Below are 19,082 nucleotides of genomic sequence, written 5' to 3' on the forward strand. Positions count from 1 at the left end.
GGTTTTTATTTAGAATCGCGGCGACTTCAATTTAGGGATTTAGACTTGGTTTCTGGCTGACAATCGCAAAAAGACACATGATCATAGGTCTGAAACAGTAATGATATTAGACTTGCACAGTACTGATACTGACTTAGAAATAGTTTCGAGAAGATACTACAAGCACAAAACGTTATCTTTTACATGTCATTTGAGATGATCGTAATCAACTAAAACAAAATTTAAAAAAAACTCCGTGTTCAATATAACTTCCAGTGTAAAAATGGCGTCCTCTTTACAATATACTTTTTGAGTTTCATAACTTAAGTATTTTTAAAAAATGTGTGTGTTATCTTAAAACCTGGAGAATCTGTTGTAATAACTCACTTGCGTGCAATGAATGCGTGCAAATTAATTGATAAGATTTAATTGCCGAAGTTGAAAAATTCATTGAAAAAGATGGTCCGATGAAAAATGAAAGTGTTGTGTTAGAAAAAAACAAAGAAAAGCCATTTTTTCAAAAAAAAATTTTGATCGATTTTTAACTGAGATTTCAAGTAGTATTCGATTAGAAGTCTCGAGTACTGAACATAAACGCGAAGTTAAGTCCAAATCAACAGAAATTACACCAGTGGAACGATAATAAAACCTTAAAGCCCAAAAAACGAAAATCTCACAAAATTAATTAAGTGCTTCAAAACTCAAATATTAAATAAGCCAGTACAAAAAACTTTCAGCCAAAAATATTTACGGCTATGTGAACTAGTTTCTCAACAGTCTGCACACTTTAACATGGAAGTTTAGTTCAAAATTAAACGAATATCAGCAAAAAAGCCCCCATTATTATATCTAGAAGGTTTAGAACGATTCGAATAATAAAACATGAGCTTCCTCCAGTTTTGATTCATACGTTTCAAGTTATGTGTGTCTGAAAACAACGTATATTCAATTTTAAGTTTTCACGTTTTAAACATTTTGAAAGTATTTTGTGTCGTGCAACAATCAAGTCAGAAGTGAAACTTGAAAAAACATTAATTTTTTCCTTATCGCAACCAAAACGAGTTGGTCGTTCCCGCAACTTAAAACTGACATAAAAAAACTTTGCAAACTGTCTAGAACAATGTAATTGAATACTTAACTACATTCTCTTACATTTTATGGTTTACCCCTGGTTCAAAGAACAAAACCTTTTTTCCCCAAAACAATTTTGAGGACAAAAGTCTCCCCTGTTACTGGCAAATAGTTTCTTTGTTCCACAACTTGTGCGACGCACTGAAGAAAGCATCAGCGGTCAGTGCAACCATCAAGTGCCGAGCACAGTAAACGAAACTTGAAAGCTGGCAACCAGTCAAGACGAAGAAGAGGACACAGAAAAAACACAAAAAAGAAAAGACAAGCAATTTTTTCAGCGACGAAGCCAATTTTGGGTTACAAACGTCACCCCGACGAGAGGATCTAGTTTTTTTACTGGTTTCAGACGTCACCAGCAGAATTCCGCCCGAGGTCTCAGACGTTACCTCTGATCTCCTCTTCCCCGGTTAGAGCCATCCAAAATCTCTACTTTTTTTTCGACAGAAAGCCTATAAAAAATTGATATTTGTCCCCCAAAAAACTTTTTCTGTAACTATAACACGTCAATTGATAAACCTTGACTAATTTTTTTATTTTCAAAATTAGTAAACGCGATTTTCTTACTTTTAAAGAAAAATCTGCAAAAAATACACAAAAATCAGAGAAATGTTCCTTAAATCAGAAAATTCAAAAAACACAATTTAGTTTTCTGACTAATATCCATTTGAATTGCGGAAAAAACTATTAAACCACTCTTTTCAATTGGTTTGTAATCAAACAGAAAGCTATTTGCATCGATATATCCAATCAGTGTCATATAAATAAGAAATGCCAGAAAAATTTTTTGAATTCACAAAATTCAAAAAACCCAAGTTAATTTTCTGACCACGTATTCATTTGAATTGCCATATAAACCACTAATTAAACCCCTAAAACAAGTCATTGTCAGTCAGTTTGACATTTTCACCTGTATGGTAAGATAAATAGTAGGTCATTAGGCGCCACACTAAAAATCAAAACTTTCATTTGACGAAAATAAATACCATTTTAATTTTTTTTAGAAAAATCTTCCAAAACTTAAATTTTTGAAGAAGTCCTCGGTTTCAGACGTTGCCGTCTGCGAAATCCCTTTATCCCTATTGGTTTCAGACGCTACCATCAGCAGAAGAGGAGTTTTCGAAGAAAATTGGTTCCAGTAGTCACCAGAAAATTTGATGTTTTTTTTCCTATTTTCAGTTTTTTGAAGAACAGATCTCAGACGTTATCTGTCGGAGAGAGCTTTGAAAGTTTAGTAAAGTCAATGCATATTAAAGATAGCGAAGAAAATTTGAAAAACAGCAGATAAATTCACACAGTTTTACAGAAAACGAAAAAGTTTTCGCAAAACCCGAAAAAAGACAACACACCAAAGAGTTCTAAGGATTTCCACAATATGACTCGTCTCTGCAGCTTTCTAGCGTTCAGTAGCCCTTCTGTCACTCTTGTGGCCTAAACGCATCGCTTTTTTTTACAAATTTCTTATCTTTAGCTATCACAACAACAAGAAACTCCTAGAAAAAGAACAGGTTTCAAAGTTATAAATTCGCAAAAAACTGTGAGAGGTATTTATTAATCATAGTGTTGGGTTTGGGTTAGGAAGCTGGGGAAAAGTATCTTGGGTAGTTTTATGAGCTTTCTCGTTGGTAATTTATTCGTATTTGAGAGAAAACAGACAAGTTTAATGAAGTTTTCAAGAAAAAGGAGTTTAATGTAACAATTATTTGAGTTCTAATATTGGTTCAACTGCATTATATTGGTCTAATATTGGTTCAACTGCATAATTGTAGCAAAGCACATTTTCCCTGTCAACCACAGTAGCCGCACACTAGTTAAAACAGCTAAAGCCGGATATTTAAGCAAAACTTGTGTTTATACAACAAAAAACAAGCAATTATTAAGAACTGTTGAACGAAAGTCGAATAAAGCGCGCGAAGTTTCGGAAAAGCTCTTAAGTTTTTTCAGTGGAAAAAGCCAGATTTAGCACACAAAACACATCTTAGGACATCAGTTTTTGAGAAAAGTTGCGTCGCTGGTCTTTTGAACATGAAAAAACTAGGATCATTAGCTTTCAAACCTTAGACGAAATGTTTACATCAAAATTTTGCGTCGCTCCGGTTCTCAAAGCCTTTTTTCACCTTCAGTAACGAGCTTCTTCACCAATAGCATCAACAATCAGCTTCAACAAAGCAACAGCCACCAAGATATCGATGCAGAACAGCACTGAATGTCAGTTGCCATCAATATCTTCAAAGCGACAGAAATGTCAATGAAGAAACTGCTCGATCTCCTTGAGAAGACTGTGGAGCAGAAAAGGATTTTGCAATCATTGTCTTTGATGATCAACAAGATCAAAGGTTAGGAAAAAGAGCTCAAAAAACTCTCAGAGGAAGTGATGAGACAGCAACCACATCAAAGCACTGCATCATCAATATTGAATAGACAAACGACACTAATAACTCGACTCAATTAATTGGAACTGAAAGTTGATCTGTTGGACGATGAGGGCCAGCTCAGTTGGTCTTCCAGTCACATTAGAGATGATGTCAGCATGATCTCCAGCAGACGAAATTTGTCTCGGCAATCAACACCTGCGCCCAGTGACGACAAGGAACGAATCCAGCATCAGCGCGATTTAGAAGAAAAGCAGACCAGCAGTAACATCTTCAATCAGCCACCCCTAATACCACCACGGCCAAATCAACCATCATTTTTTCTACAAACATCTAATGAACCAGGACTTCAAATTTAACAAGTGCTTGAAACCCACCAAAGAAATCCTAAAAAGGAAGTTCATAAAAGTCTTCTAAAATCGAAAAATAAATTTGAAAACCAAACAAATGCTCCCAATCCTTTTCCCTGCTTTGACAAAGATACCAAACAAGAACTCACATCTCCAACAAGATCAGGGTCTGGTAAATACAGATTTCCACGAAATTGAAACAGCTCAAATCATCTTGAGTGACCACTTTAACACCTCGCAGAACCTATTGCCTCCAATCCAGAATTTGAACTTTTCAAGTAATCACTCACTTTCAAACCCCTTCATTTTGGCAGATCCAACTATTCAATTACGTGCAGATTGTCGTAATTTAAACGTGCCAAAGCAAAGAAACAATCAGGATTCGTATGCCAACAATTTTCCCAATCTGCAACAGAATTTTGGACCTTCTCAAGTTCAAATAGAAACAAATGGATACCTCGATAGTCAACTGTTACACTGTGACCCGCAAAAAATTGCCTGCTTACCCACATTGGCAAACAGAACCTCACATCTTCCAAGTAAAACTGATAAAATAGTCGCAGAAAACAATTGCCTACAATCCAATCAATGTATTAGTCCTATAACTGGGGTACATTCCGCAAGTGTTCCTCCAATTACCAAGCAACTGATGGAACAACAGCATCGAAATACCGTCTTAAGTCCTGCAGCTCCTAATTTTCTGCCAAACCAGGTAGCTTCATAATCAAACGTAATTGCAGCTCCTCTGCAATTTCCACAACCTGTAAACAGTCAACACGGCCTCGTCAGCACAGGCCTCTCAGTTAGTCAAAATGTGGCACAACCCAGTCAGATGTGTAACAACTAGTTTGTTCCTGGCTCTCAAGTTCCGTCGAACTTTCAAGCTCCAGTAATTTCCACGATCCATGCCCCAATGTGCATTAATCAACAGCTAAATCCTGTTGGGCAAAGTCAGTTAAGCCAGTCTTTAATCAACCAGAGTTTACTACCTACTGTAAATCAACACATTAGCTCAGTACACTCGAACACTAATGTAGCACATGATAGGGGAAATGTTCATTTCAAACATTCAGTCAAATTGCCGCCTCTGAAACTTCAGGATTTCAATGGTAACCCTATCTCCTTCCACGAGTGGATCAATAACTTCAACACAACGATTCACAACAACACTTCCATTACAGACACGCATCGTATAACCTGATAATAGAATACTGTAAGTGGGAAAGCAAAGGACTTGATTCATGCTTACTCCTGCGATCCATCTTATTATCAGACAGCACTGAACGAACTAACGCGACATTTCGGTGATCGTACTATTCTTGTTAATGCGTTCATTAACCAGCTCGAATCTGGCAAATGAACTTCCAAACCAATCAAAACTTCATTGCCTTTTCATCGTTTTTGAAAAGACTTGTGCAAGCCTTCCAATACCTTGGCTTTACAGCAGACCTCCAGTCTACAACACTCATTAGGAAAGCCAAAGAGAAAACACCACATCATTTGGCTCTGATATAGACTGAACATTTTCTTAGTGAGCTCAGATCAGGCCCGACTTGTGGATTTTCAACAATGGTTAGAGCTCCAAGCTCAAATCTACGACAAAGAGGAGTCGAGAAAGCAATCAAAGAAACATCAGTTCTCAAGCATCAAAGTTTCTCAACTCAACAACCTGCAAACCAAACCATACAATAGCAATCTTTCAATGTCAGTCAACAATGCATCAGCGGAAAACAGTAGAAAACATGGGAACTTTGCGCCTCAGCAAAAAAACCGTCAACTTCACAAAACGTTCCGAAAAAAAATTTTAAGACAAAACGATCTTGTGAGAAGTGCAAACAAGAACACAACATTGCCACATAACCTGAGTATCAGTTGTGCCCACCAGGTGATCGATACAACCTTGTCAGTTAAAACAATTTGTGTACAAGCTGCTTGAGCAACAAACACCACAAACAACCATGCCCATCTCAAAATCGATGTCAGGTTTGCAGTGGATTCCACCACACAGTTTTTCATGATGCTGCCAAGCAAATCAAACGCCCTACAGCATTTTTTTCTACTGAAGTTTTTTCTGGTAGCAATCCAACAGCTTCGACTAGTAGTAAAGCTTCAAGAAAAACTCCAAATACATCTCAACAGAAAAATCAGATTAAAAAAGCCCCAACAGCCGTTATGGCAAAACGAAGCCCGCAAAACGTGCAACGACGTAACTTAAACATCAAGGCAATTAACCAATCGTTCAGCTTTAACCAACGCTCAGAAACACAGAAAAATTTGTATGAGGAATTGCAGCTTATTTCTGTTTCATTCCTCAAGGGGGATAAAGCATTCGATACCTACGCCCTCATAGAACCCGGTAGCCAATTCAGCTTTGTATTGGACACCATAGCTGAATTTCTTGAGCTTCCCGTGAAACTCAACGGTCAGTACCACTACAATTTCTCAATACATAGAACAGCATGTTCCTCTCAAAAATTGTTGAGCAGTCACAATAACTCCATATAAGTCAACTGAAATTTCGTTTGAACTCTCTCGAACGTTAAGCACACCGTCCCCGAAGGTCGCAGCTGCAAAATGTTGAACTTAATCAAATTTGTGATGCCTTCAACAATTTGCGTCACATATATTTCCCGAAAATTGCCGATGGCAAAATCGGCGCCCTCCTGGGTGTTAAGGCATTCGCATTCACCTACCTTATATATGTTATACCTGGCAATCAAAACCAACGGTTTGGTGTGAAAACAAAACTTGGTTGGACCCTCGCTGGTGAAAATGAGAATTGTATCTCAGACACCACTCAGCAGCCCCCAAGTCAGCAGAAGAAATTTATTTTCCATGTGTCAAGAAACAGAACAGATGAACCCGGACTTGAGAAACTTGTTCAACAGTTCTGGAGTATTCAAGCTGATGGCATTCAAAAGCACCGTGAACAAGTTTACACAAAACAAGAAGAACAGTTTCTCGATATTTTGAAGAACTCCATCAACACAATGGTGAGAGATATGAAATCAAACCGCCCTGGAAATCAGAAAAAAAGTCGGAAAACAACTTTTATTATGCATTGAACCAAGTCAAAAACCTCCACACACGCCTTCAGCGTAAACTTTTGTTGCAATAAAAATACAATAAGACTCTCCTGACAGACTTTGAGAAAAACTATGTCAAACCGGTGCAAATACAAGATCCCCAACCAGACAGAATTTGGTACCTGCCACAACATTCTGTGGAAAATATCAATGAGCCCGGAAAAGTCCGCCGAGTTGCAAATACCGTTTCAAAATTCCGAGGCCAATGGCTTAATTCAAACCTTCTTATTGGACCAGATCTCCTTAATAATCTTTTAGGTGTCCTGATGAGATTTCGAGAACATCCCGTTGCAGTCCTTGCGGACATCGAAGGCATGTTTATGCAAATCGCCATCCATCAGATTGATCAATCTGCTCTTCGATTTCTCTGGTTAGCAAACAATCAAATACAACAGTACCAATTTACCAGCCTCATCTTTGAAGCCAATTGCTTGCCTTCGTGCGCAATATACGTTCTTAGCCATTGTGCCAAAGAGCACAGTCAACAATTACCAGAAGCCCTCAAAGCCGTCAGAAAGCACTTTTACATGGATGACTACATCCAATCACATGCAACAGAAGAAGCTGTTTGTAAGGCAGTTCGTGAAACAAAACATTGTCTGCAAACAGCGGGGTTTCGACTCACAAAATCTGTTTCAAACAGCTCTCTAGTCCTAAACCAAATCCCTCCAGAAGACAAAGACAACCAGACAGATATTGTTAGAGTTCTTGGTGTTAAATGTAATCTTGGGAAAGACTGCTTTTTTAGGAAACCTCTCACTGTTTTTACAAAAGATGCCTCAGCGTACACTCAACGTAAGATATTTAGTCTTGTGTCCTCGATCTTCGACCCAATAGGGATAATGTCGCCATCAACGATCCGTTTTAAAATAGTTCTTCGAGAACTGTGGAAACTTGGGGGAAAATGGGACAAACAAATCACCCCTCAAACAGTTAAACCACTTCAAAAGAATTTGGACTTATACTTTTCTTCACCAGAAGTGACATTGAACAGAACTCTCAAAAAGAGTAATTCACCAGAGAGTGAAACTGAAATCCATATATTTGTCGACGCCTCAGCTGCAGCACATGAAGCCGTTGAAAACAGTTCCTAATTTAGCCACTGATTTTTAAATTTTGTTACCTAATAGACAAATGCAAAGGTGCTCCAATTAAACAAATCAGCATGCCCAAATTAGAAATGGAAGCCGCAGTCATCCGAGTGCGCCTTGTTTCAACCATCATGAAAGATTCATCGTTTCACATTACTCGTTCTACACTCTGGACAGATAGTCAAGTAGTACTTGACTGGTTATCCACAACCAAGAAGCGGCATATTTTTGTTGTGAATCGCCTCAAAGAAATCCTTGCATCAGCTGATGCTTACCAATGGAAACACGTTACTACCAAAGAAAATCCAGCTAACCACGGGAACTGCGGTCTCAATCCAGACGAAAGTCCAGCCAAGTGGCTAACGACGCCAGCACTTCTTTCGAAAAGACAGCTCAGCGCTCCTGAAAACTCTTCAAAGAATGTGTTAGCAATGCATGAATTTTCACGCAATTTTTTGGAGCAAGTAATCGAACTGACACGGTTCTCAACTTGGAACAAATTGCTCCTGACTTCAGCAACAGCCTTCACTTTGGTCTTTTGGATCAAAAAGCAAAAGCCTAAAGAGCAGCAGTATATAACAGAAGACGTCATTCTTGCAAGAAATCGGCTGATCAAAATGTCGCAGCAAAATTTCTTCTTCTCAACAATCCAAGCCCTGAAACGTGGTTCTAGGATAGATTCAATTTGCAAAACCCGTTCGCTCAACCCAATTTTGGACAACAATGGAATTCATCGGTCATGCGGAAGATTGCAATTTGCGCCAGATAACCTCGAAGTCAAGAAATTTCCTATTATACTGCATGCAAAATACAAGATAGCGGGACTCTATATAGAGCATGCACACAACGTTTGCGTTCACCAAGGAACAGAGCCAGTGAAAACTTTTGTGCAGCAAAGATACCACATCATTGGACTCAGAAAACCCTTTTGAGTATAAAGTACAGATGTTTTCTCTGCAAACGATTTGCCGCTCAAAATATTCAACCTGTCATGGCTCCCCTTCCTGCCTGCCGTTTCCCGACAGACTCTACCCAGTATACTTTCGCGAACAGCGGAGTCAACTTTTTTGAACCCTTTTATATAGAAGATTCCAAAGGACAGATTGAAAAACACTCGGACCTCATCTTCACTTGCCTGGTTACTAGGTGTGTCCATCTAGAAGCTTGTCCCGATCTCAACACTGACACTTTTTTAAGCGCATATCGACGTTTTTTAAGCCGCAGATGTCAGCCAACAACAATGCTCAGTGACAATGGCAAGACATTTGTAGGTACATTTGAGGAACTAAAAAGATGTATGAAACGTCTGGACAACGACAAAATCTACAAAGCAATGGCAACAACGACGAACAGAACCTGGAAGTTCAATCCTCCCTATGGACCTCATTTTGGCGGTATTTGGGAGCGCTTGATCCAGACCGCAAAACGCACTCTTTTGATCTTTCTAGGCTCCAGACGATTGTCGCTTGACGTTTTCAGGACAATTTTGGTTGAGACCGAAGCTATATTGAATTCCAGACCACTAACGATTGTCGCTGACTTTCCAGAGAATGAAATGCCCCTCACGCCAATCCATTTTCTGATCAACAGACCGTTCAACTCTCTCCCACCAGGAAAGTTCGACAGCCAAATTCCCGCCAGCTTCAAATCTTGGAAGAATGTGCAGCAAACTGTTTAACATTTCTGGAAACGACTCGTCAAGGAGTATCTTCCGACACTGTTGAAGAGGTCCAAATGGAGCGAAAGTGACCAAACACCACTCAGAGTCAATGACATCGTTTGGATTCTAAAAGATATGACTCCACGTGGAATTTGGCTCCTTGGACGTGTTCTCGAAGTCTACACTGGACGAAATGGACAACACCGTGTAGTGAAGGTGAAAACGGCTTTTTGCACGTACGTTCTCCAGGCTTGCACGCGTTTTGACTGATTAGCCCAGTTTTTTACCTTTTTTCGAAATGGTTCTCTAGGCAACTTGGGTTACACCCTCTTTGACGATCTGGTCAACCGTCTGTGATGTGTTAGTTGGCCTCCTCTTTCCACTGGAGCATGTCGTGCAACAATCAAGTCAGAAGTGAAACTTGAAAAAACATTGACTTTTGTCCTTATCGCAACCAAAACGAGTTGGTTGTTCCCGCAACTTAAAACTGATATAAAAACTTTGCAAACTGTCTAGAACAATGTAATTGAATCCTTATCTACATTCTCTTACATTTTGTAAACTTCAACTAAACTTTTCTACAAAAACAAAAAAAAAATCAAAAACAAATTTTCTTGAATCTCATATGTCGTAAAATAGGGAAAATACCACAACGAACAGTATCGACCCCTTCAAACAAGTCAAAGAAAAATTTTATCGTTAATTTAATTGAGAACGTCTCAAAATTCAACATAGAATAACAGCAAGAACTGCCCTGAATTTGAATCAAAGCGTGCCTTCCTTTTTTGATATGACTGAAATGATAACGTGAACTATATCAACCAGATTCGCCTGCCCACCTTGCAGTTTAACTGCTAGAATTATAAAAATCAATGAGATAAAAAACTGAACTGATGAGTGAGGAAAATGCTTCGTTTGAGAAATATAAAACTAAAATTTTTTTTCGTTTTCATTTTAGCTTCCCTCCGAGAAATCTTAGCCCGAATCAAGAGCTCCCATTGAGGATTTCTTTACTATAACGAGAAGTACAAGTTTTGTGGCTACCCATTGGCTGGGGGGCTATATTGGGCGAGACTTTTGTTGTTTCCTTAGCATTTGGAGCGGTTAACCCGTTTTTACAAGACGTCTCCATTAGTGTCCGAAAATCTGTGTTGCCCAAAGAAATTCGTTTTCATAACGGGCTTTGAGTATGTTAACTATTTTTGGGTGTGACCAGATGTAGTAATATTTGTGGAAAGTTTTTTCGGACACTTCTAAAGCCCATTTAACGAATCAAGGAACTTTCGAATGTTAACCATAGAACAATTGTTCAAGCGTAATATTTAACAGGAGAGTGAACAACTAGCTCCGAATATCAAAACTGAGATTCGAAATGGTTATAAATTTCCCTTTGTATACCACAAAATCAATTATCTGACTGATGAATGGCAATAATGACTTATAAGTGCCACTTGATAAGTGACAATTTGTACTAGCATGCATTTGAAATGGCACGTAAGGCACGTATAAAGACCAAACTATTCATATATTTACGAGGCGATTTTGAAAATCTAAATATTTAACCAAACGTTTTTGTTGTGGTTATAACTTTAAATTTACATTTTTTTGAAGATTAAAAAAAACAGGTCTTTTCTGAATCTCTTCAAATGAATCTTTTCTGAATCCTCAACACATAATTCAGAGGTTTCAGAAAAGACTTTAATTGACAATTAACTTGGTTAACATAACGGAGGTTATCAATACAACAGATCAACAGCTTATGAATCTCATTTCATCAGCACTTTTTATTTTTCCACATGTAAAATGTTTGTTTTTATTCTCTAAAAATAGTAATAACTGCACATAAGGCTCCCGTTTGCTGTAATCGTTTTGGCGGGTCATCGAAAAAGGACCAATCTGGACTCTTCTTACTCTGAATTGGTTAATAATTCTGGCCAAACTACAGAGACAAGTTTTTTCATATCATCTCTAGGAATTCCGTTGGTTTCAGTATTTAAGAACTGGTGTAAAAATACATTCATTTATAGTTGATGAATTCAGCTCCTTGAAACCTTGAAACATTGCAGAAGAAGGCCATTTCTACTGATAAGCGGCTTGAAAACTTGTTTTGATGTTCATTGCCAAGAAATTTTTCCGTTATTCTTCTCAGAAGGCAATGAATTGCTAGTAAAAAAAAAATAGTGCGGTAAACACTGTTGAGCAGAATTTTCACAGTGCTAAGCAAAAACTTCGTCATATTTTTGCGATTTGCAGCTGAAGAGCTGCTACTAAAAATGCGTTGCATTCTTTGCATGACAACAACTACCAGTCTCAACCAGTCTTGGAACCGAAAGTATGTGACAATAAAATGACCTCTGATTAGTTTAATTTTATATCAGCGAACCGTTAGTGGCCGTGATTTTTAAAGCAAGTATGTGGGAATTAACTCAACTATATTGAAGAAATATTAATAGCAGTTGTTTTAAATTGAAAATGTCTTATTTGGCGGTTGATAATAGCCCAAAACATGCTACGTGCCGCTAATGTGTTAACATATATCGTATCGACACATATTCTATTATCTTTGTGTTATTACCAGTGAATTCGACTTTGATAGCCATAATTTTGGTATTTGGACAAACCAAAAAATGGAACATTCAACAATTTTGAGCAATTTAACTTTTTGAATCCAATTTCTTGCGCTGAGTAAGTCTATAGTCGATACTCTTATATTAAATAGAAAAATAAACCTTATTTTTTGTGCTTTGAAAGCCAAGTTCGTGACTCAGTCACCCATCAGATTTCAAATGAAGGTGATACGGGAACAACAGACCTAGCTGTTCAAAAAATCGATGCTTTGTTTTTAACTTAATGCTAAAATGATCACATTTACCTTAATCTTCATCAAAATCTTTTCATCAATGTCTTACTTTTTTTAAATGATAGATAATCTCTGCTTTTTTTTCTGTTATTGCACTCCCCACGTCGATTCTCACGTCCACCTCCCACTTATACAAGTTCTAGCATTATGATTGCCTTTCATACACTCAAGTAAAGAAATCAGCAAAAATGACGTCTAAAATATGACTATGCACCCAATGTTAAAATTACCGCAGACAACAGAAATATTGTTTCGCAAAAATTTTAAACGGAAACTCAAAACGCTTGCTTCAATCAATTCGTTGTTTAATTTGTCAAAGAAAAATTTAATCAAACAATTTTTTAGTAACCGATATAAAAAATCTTTCAAAAATGCCAATTTTTTCAACCAAATGCCGTTCCCAAAACATTTATCGATTCAAACAAAAAAGGAAGTTTTTTGAGGGGGATACAATTACTGTGGCTGTAGAGGAGTGGTGGCCGAGGGGGCAAAAACAGAGAAGAGAGTGAATCCCCTTTCTCTGGTATATTTTATGGCAACCGTATTTTTCTGATATCGGATTAAAGGTCCTCGGGTTGGCAAGGGCACCCTCACTGTATTCAATGTTTTAAGATTCTGCCACCGTTAGATAATTCCGACATTTCGTATAGGTTAAAATTGCAAAAAAATGATAATTTCAGCTACTTTGGGGTTGTAATTTGGCTGAAAAGGCATCAATGTGACTCTTCCTGAACCACCGGGGTGCAAATTTGTGATGACCCATCGTTTGTGATAGCTCTGGTGAGTTTTATAAACACCCTTGGAAAATTATTAAAGACTAATCCCAAAATCGTGGAATGTTAAAAAAATTTTGAAATTCTAAATCTTCAGTCTGCATTTTTTTCAAGAATAAACTGTAATTATTTAAAGGCTGACTAGCAAGCACAGTGTGCAGGTAAGGTGGAGGGCACGAAACATTTACCTATTCAATAATGCTGAAAAATGCTGCAGATTATTTGGTCTCAATTGGCTCGAGCAACACAAATTTAAGGTGGTTTTCTAGCACAAATTGATCATTTTCACAAAACTTACCATATTCAGGTAATTCACTGATAGATTAAGTTACCTGAAAACTTAGGTTAACTTTACTTTCAACTTGCCTTGTTTTGGTGAATTTCAGGTATATTGTGCATGAGGAACTCGAGCACATTTTAGGTAATATTGCCTGCATTTGCAGGTACGTTCAGGTACCGTACAGGTAGTGTGCAGGAACGCTAAAAACATATTCATGTTTCATTTAGATTTACCTGCACGTTATTAAGAGTGTGCCCGCTTTAATAAATGGAGAAATTGTTGAAAAGGCAAAAATGCTTGATTTGTTTTGATGTTCATTGCCAAAAAATTCTTCAGTTATTCTTCTCAGAAAGTAATGAATTGCTAGTGTTGATCAGAATTTTCAAAGAGCTCAGCAAAACTTCTTCACATTTTTGTGATTTGCAGTTGAAGTGCTGCTACTAAAAAATGCGTTGAATTCTTTGCATAACAACAACTACCAGTCTCAATCAGTTTTGAAACCGAAAGTATGTGACATTAAAATGACCTCTGATTAGTTTAATTTTATATCAGCAAACCGTTAGTGACCGTGATTTTCATAGCAAGTATGTGGGATTTAACTCAAATATATTGAAAAACTATTAATTGCAGTTGTTTGAAATCGAAAAATAGAGTATCTTATTTGGCAATTGATATTAGCTCAAACCGTGCTTCGTGCCGCTAATGTGTTAATTTATCGGATCAACTTTCATTTGATTAGCTTTATTCCATTACTAGTCAATTTTACTTTGATAGCGATAATTTTGGTATAGGGACATATCAAAATATAGAACATTCAGCAATTTTGATTAATTTATTTTTTTACATTAAATTCTTGCACTGAGTAAGTCTTTAGTCGATACTCTAATATTAAATGCAATAATGATTTTTTCATACTTTGAAGGCCAAGGTCATGCCTCAGTGACCCATCAGACTTCAAACAAAGGTCACAATGGAACAACAGACCTAGTTTTTAAGAAAAATTAATAAATTTCGTTTTGAACTTAAGGCTAAATGATCACATTTACTTTAATCTTAACCATGATTTTCTCAACAATGTCCCCTTTTCATTAAATGGTAGAAAATCAGGGCTGTTTTCTGTTATTGCACTCCCCGCGTTGATTCTCACGCCCACCTCCCACTTATAGCATTTTGATTGTCTTTCATTTCTAGCATTTTGATTACTCACATACACTATTGTGCAAAATTGACATTTACAATATGACCATGCAGCGAAAGTTAAAAAAAACGCGCACAATACAGAAAAACAATAGGCAAATAACGTAAGCAGCAACTCAAAACGCGTGTTTTTTTCAATCAATTCTTCATTTATTTTCTCAATGAAATTTTTTATCAAACATTTTTGGTGCAACCGATAGCAATTACAGTGGCAGCAATAAATAACGTTTCCCTTGTTTTGGTAAATTTCAGGTATATTGTGAAGGAGGACCCCATGCACATTTTAGGTATTATTACCTGCAATTTCAGGTACGTGCAGGTACCGTGCAGGTAGTGTGCAGGAACGCTAAAAAAGATATGCATAGTTCTGGTAAAATTACCTGCACGTTATTAAGAGTGTACCCTGTTTTACATAATGGGGGTAATTGTTGAAAAAATCCACCTTCACATCCAAAACGGGAAATCAGAAATCAAAATGTTTTTCCCTAATTCCGTCTGGCCAGCCATCAAGTTTCTACATTTTGGGCCGTCTTTCAGGTTCACTAGCGCCAGTTGGGGGGGGGGGGGAAGTAGCGCGGAATGGCTGCTGAGAACAATGCCATAAATTCTGTTTTCTGTTTTTTTGCTACTTCTTGTTGAGTCGCCTTAACTTATTTCATAGCTGTGCTTACTTTAGATGAAGTTTATTTCTAATATTGCTCGAGAGCCAGCTTATGGACAATGCAATGCGTCCATTCAAATTGTTCATTTATAAAGCCGTTTCATTCTTGGCAAAACAAGAACGGCTGAGTTAGCCGAAAGATCTTTAGCAGAAATTTACAACCTGAGAATTAAGGCATGTAATAAAACAACGAGTTTTACAAACTGTGAGCGAAAAGCTCACTATTCGGCCATGTCAATATGATTTTTTTTTCGGACGAAATTGGCTAAAAAGTTGTTCAATACAGATTGCATTTGAATAAACTGCAAACTGTTGGTAGCACAGTGAAAATATAAACACAAGGCTCTAGAATGAATAATTCTGAAAACTAGCACATAAGAATGGTATGACGACGAAGAATATTCTAGAATTATTATTACCACAAACTAGTGCAGAATGATGGTATTACGAAAAATATTCTAGAATTATTATTACCAAAAACTAGTGCAGAATGATGGTATGGTGAAGAACATTCTAGAACTATTATGACCACAAAGTAGCGTAGAAGAGTGGTATGACAAAGAAGAATATTCCAGAATGGAATATTCTAGAATAGATTAGAATATTCTAAAACGTATAAAGCATATACTCGTAGAGATATATTGTCAATTATTTTTCAAACTCAACTTTAGATTGCACTTTATAATTACAATTCTTGGTTTTCAAGAACCATTTTGCTCGTTTTTATTCTCGATAACTCGAAACTCAATCTCATTCTTAAACTCAGTTTTCATATCAAATTGTCCAAAAATAATGTCTGGATTTGGACCAGCTATTGGAATTGACCTGGGAACGACCTACTCTTGCGTGGGTGTCTTCCAAAACGGAAAAGTGGAAATCATCGCCAATGATATGGGCCATAGAACGACTCCATCGTACGTGGCTTTCAGCGACTCAGAACGGCTAATTGGAGATTCGGCCAAGAATCAAGCTGCTATGAACCCGAACAACACTGTGTTTGACGCTAAACGACTAATTGGCCGAAAGTTCTCCGAGGATACTGTTCAGAAAGACATCAAATTATGGCCGTTCAAAGTTGTGGACAATAATGAAAAACCTCAAATCGAAGTTGAATACAAATCGGAGAAGAAAAGGTTTCACGCCGAAGAAATCAGCTCAATGGTGTTGACTAAGATGAAGGAGACAGCCGAGGCTTACTTGGGTTCAAAAGTGAAAGATGCAGTCATTACAGTTCCAGCATACTTCAACGATGCCCAGCGGTCAGCCACAAAAGACGCTGGAACCATCGCGGGTTTGAATGTCCTCCGAATCATAAACGAACCCACAGCTGCAGCACTGGCTTATGGTCTGGACAAGAAGGTCTCCAGCGAGCGAAACGTTTTGATCTTTGACCTAGGAGGGGGAACATTTGACGTCTCGGTTCTCACAATTGAAGATGGAATGTTTGAAGTGAAAGCCACAGCTGGGGACACGCATCTTGGAGGTGAAGATTTTGACAACCGCCTTGTCAAACATCTGATTGAGGAATTTAAAAGGAAGCACAAACAGGATCCCTCTCAGAACAAACGATCTCTGAGGCGTTTGCGGACTGCCGCAGAAGCCGCTAAGAGAACTTTGTCATCGAGCGCTCAAGCTGCAATAGAAATTGACTCGCTCTATAATGGTATCGATTTTTACACAAGCATCACTCGGGCGAGGTTTGAGGATCTATGCAATGATTTGTTCCGAGGAACATTGGATCCAGTTGAAAGAGCCCTGCGAGACGCACATCTGAGCAAGGGTCAAATTGATGAGGTGGTTCTGGTTGGAGGATCCACCCGAATCCCAAAGATCAGGAAACTTCTGGAAGACTTCTTCAATGGAAAACAGCTGAACTATTCCATCAACCCCGACGAGGCAGTTGCATATGGCGCTGCAGTTCAAGCTGCGGTGCTGACAAATGTGAAAGATGACGCAATCAATGATGTTCTTCTAGTTGATGTGGTTCCTTTGTCTTTGGGAATCGAGACCGCAGGAGGTGTGATGACCAAACTTGTAGAACGAACTACAAAGATACCAACCAGAGCTCAAAACACGTTCACGACATATGCCGACCACCAGTCAGCTGTGACGATTCAAGTTTTTGAAGGAGAGCGAGCGATGACGAAAGACAACAATCTCTTGGGGTCCTTCAACTTGCAAGGGATCCCACCCGCTCCTAGAGGAGTCCCGAAAATCGAGGTTTCTTTCGACATTGACGCAAATTGCATGTTGACTGTGACAGCTAAGGATACAAGTACTGGCAAGAACGAGTCCATCAAGATTACGAATGACCAGAACCGTCTGAGTCAGAAAGACATTGACAGGATGGTGGCCGAGGCCGAGAAGTACAAGGAAGAAGACGACGCATGCCGAGCAAGAGTTGCTGCCAGGAATTCCCTTGAAAGCTACATTTTCACAGTGAAGTCATCGATTGAGGACACGTCAGTTGCGGACAAGATGGACCCGAAAGACAAATCGATGGTAGCGGATGTTCTAAGGGATGCAGAATCGTGGCTGGAAAGGAACCAGCTTGCAGAGAAAGAGGAACTGGATCATAAGATGAAAGAGATCCAGACTAAAGTTGCACCTGTGATGAGCAAGCTTTACTCCAACGGGGCTGCACAGGGCGGGAATGAACCCGGGACGGGACAAAATATGGGAGAAATGAATGGACATGCAGGTACTAACATTGACGAAGTTGACTAAATAAACAAATACTCTTGTGCCAAAAACTGATAAAATGAACTTAATTTTTCAAATGAACTTATGATAATATACATTATAGCGTAGTGTATGATATTAGCGTAATGATATATAGCGTAGTGTTATGATATTTTAGACTGCTAAATAATATGTTATAGTTTCAATTAAATTATTCTTAAATTAAGTTCATTCTTTTCCGAGCGTCATTGTGAGTATCTTAGAAATGGCGCCTAAGTAGTTTTCAAACACTCTAAAAAACGTGCAGGTAAATTTACCTGCATTTTTAGGTAAATTTACCTGCACGTTTTGTCGTGGGAGGAACAGGGTTTGAGCAGGGAAGGATGCAAAAATAAAAGAAATATGATCCCCATCAAGCATCTACATTAAGTAACAAATAGATGTTCATTTGAATCAATCCATATAGCTAAATAAAGGCAGTCTAGACTATTCTGGAATAAATGAAACTTTCAAAAAACTTTGGAACAAACAGAAATTTTCAAAAAAAATTGTGTGATATATAAACATTAAAAGTGATTTTTCTGACAAAGCGTACACAGACTTAACATGTTAGCATTGAATTTAATTACCCGTGCCATATCACCAAGGATGATCAGGCGATTCAGAAAAAAATCAGAAAAGTCCCAGGCCTGATTCAAAGTCTGATCAAGTCAAATACAAGGCTGCTGAGAAAACGCAAAGGAGTCGATCTCTGAGGTTCCTATTGACTGAGAAAAATCAAGTCTTGGCAGTCTCTGCCCAGAGAAATCCCAAGTCTTGGGTCTGTCTCTGCCAAGAGAACGGCTAAGTCTTGGGTCACTCTGTGAAGAGTAGATCCAAGACCTGGTGACCTCTTGGAAGACAAGACGCAAGACTTGGAATTTCGCTTGAAATAAAGAATAAAGACTTAATTTTTTCTGGAGA

General features: G+C 38.1%; 2 protein-coding genes across 2 annotated transcripts in view; one reads left to right on the forward strand and one right to left on the reverse strand.

The window, feature by feature from the left end:
- LOC142336728 (dual specificity tyrosine-phosphorylation-regulated kinase 2-like) overlaps nt 1-5,018 on the reverse strand; it is an 11,096-nt gene extending 6,078 nt beyond the window's left edge. Inside the window, exon 1 of the mRNA XM_075385639.1 lies at nt 4,944-5,018. Within this exon, the coding sequence (XP_075241754.1) occupies nt 4,944-5,018 (75 nt within the window). The remainder of the gene's footprint in view (nt 1-4,943) is intronic.
- Nucleotides 5,019-16,072: 11,054 nt separating this feature from the next.
- Nucleotides 16,073-18,345, forward strand: LOC142337272 (heat shock-related 70 kDa protein 2-like). Its single transcript, XM_075386437.1, has one exon. It carries the CDS (start codon nt 16,230-16,232, stop codon nt 18,162-18,164), a length of 1,935 nt encoding a protein of 644 aa, XP_075242552.1. The 5' UTR covers nt 16,073-16,229; the 3' UTR covers nt 18,165-18,345.
- The last annotated feature ends 737 nt before the right edge of the window (nt 18,346-19,082 follow it).

Source organism: Convolutriloba macropyga, chromosome 3, assembly GCF_964194025.1.
Source record: "Convolutriloba macropyga chromosome 3, txConMacr16.3, whole genome shotgun sequence".
In the NCBI taxonomy this organism is placed as follows: domain Eukaryota; kingdom Metazoa; phylum Xenacoelomorpha; order Acoela; family Convolutidae; genus Convolutriloba; species Convolutriloba macropyga.

Bases quoted from the DNA above. Each gene is read 5' to 3' on its own strand.
- LOC142337272 (XM_075386437.1), top strand. From the start codon at position 16,230: ATGTCTGGATTTGGACCAGCTATTGGAATTGACCTGGGAACGACCTAC.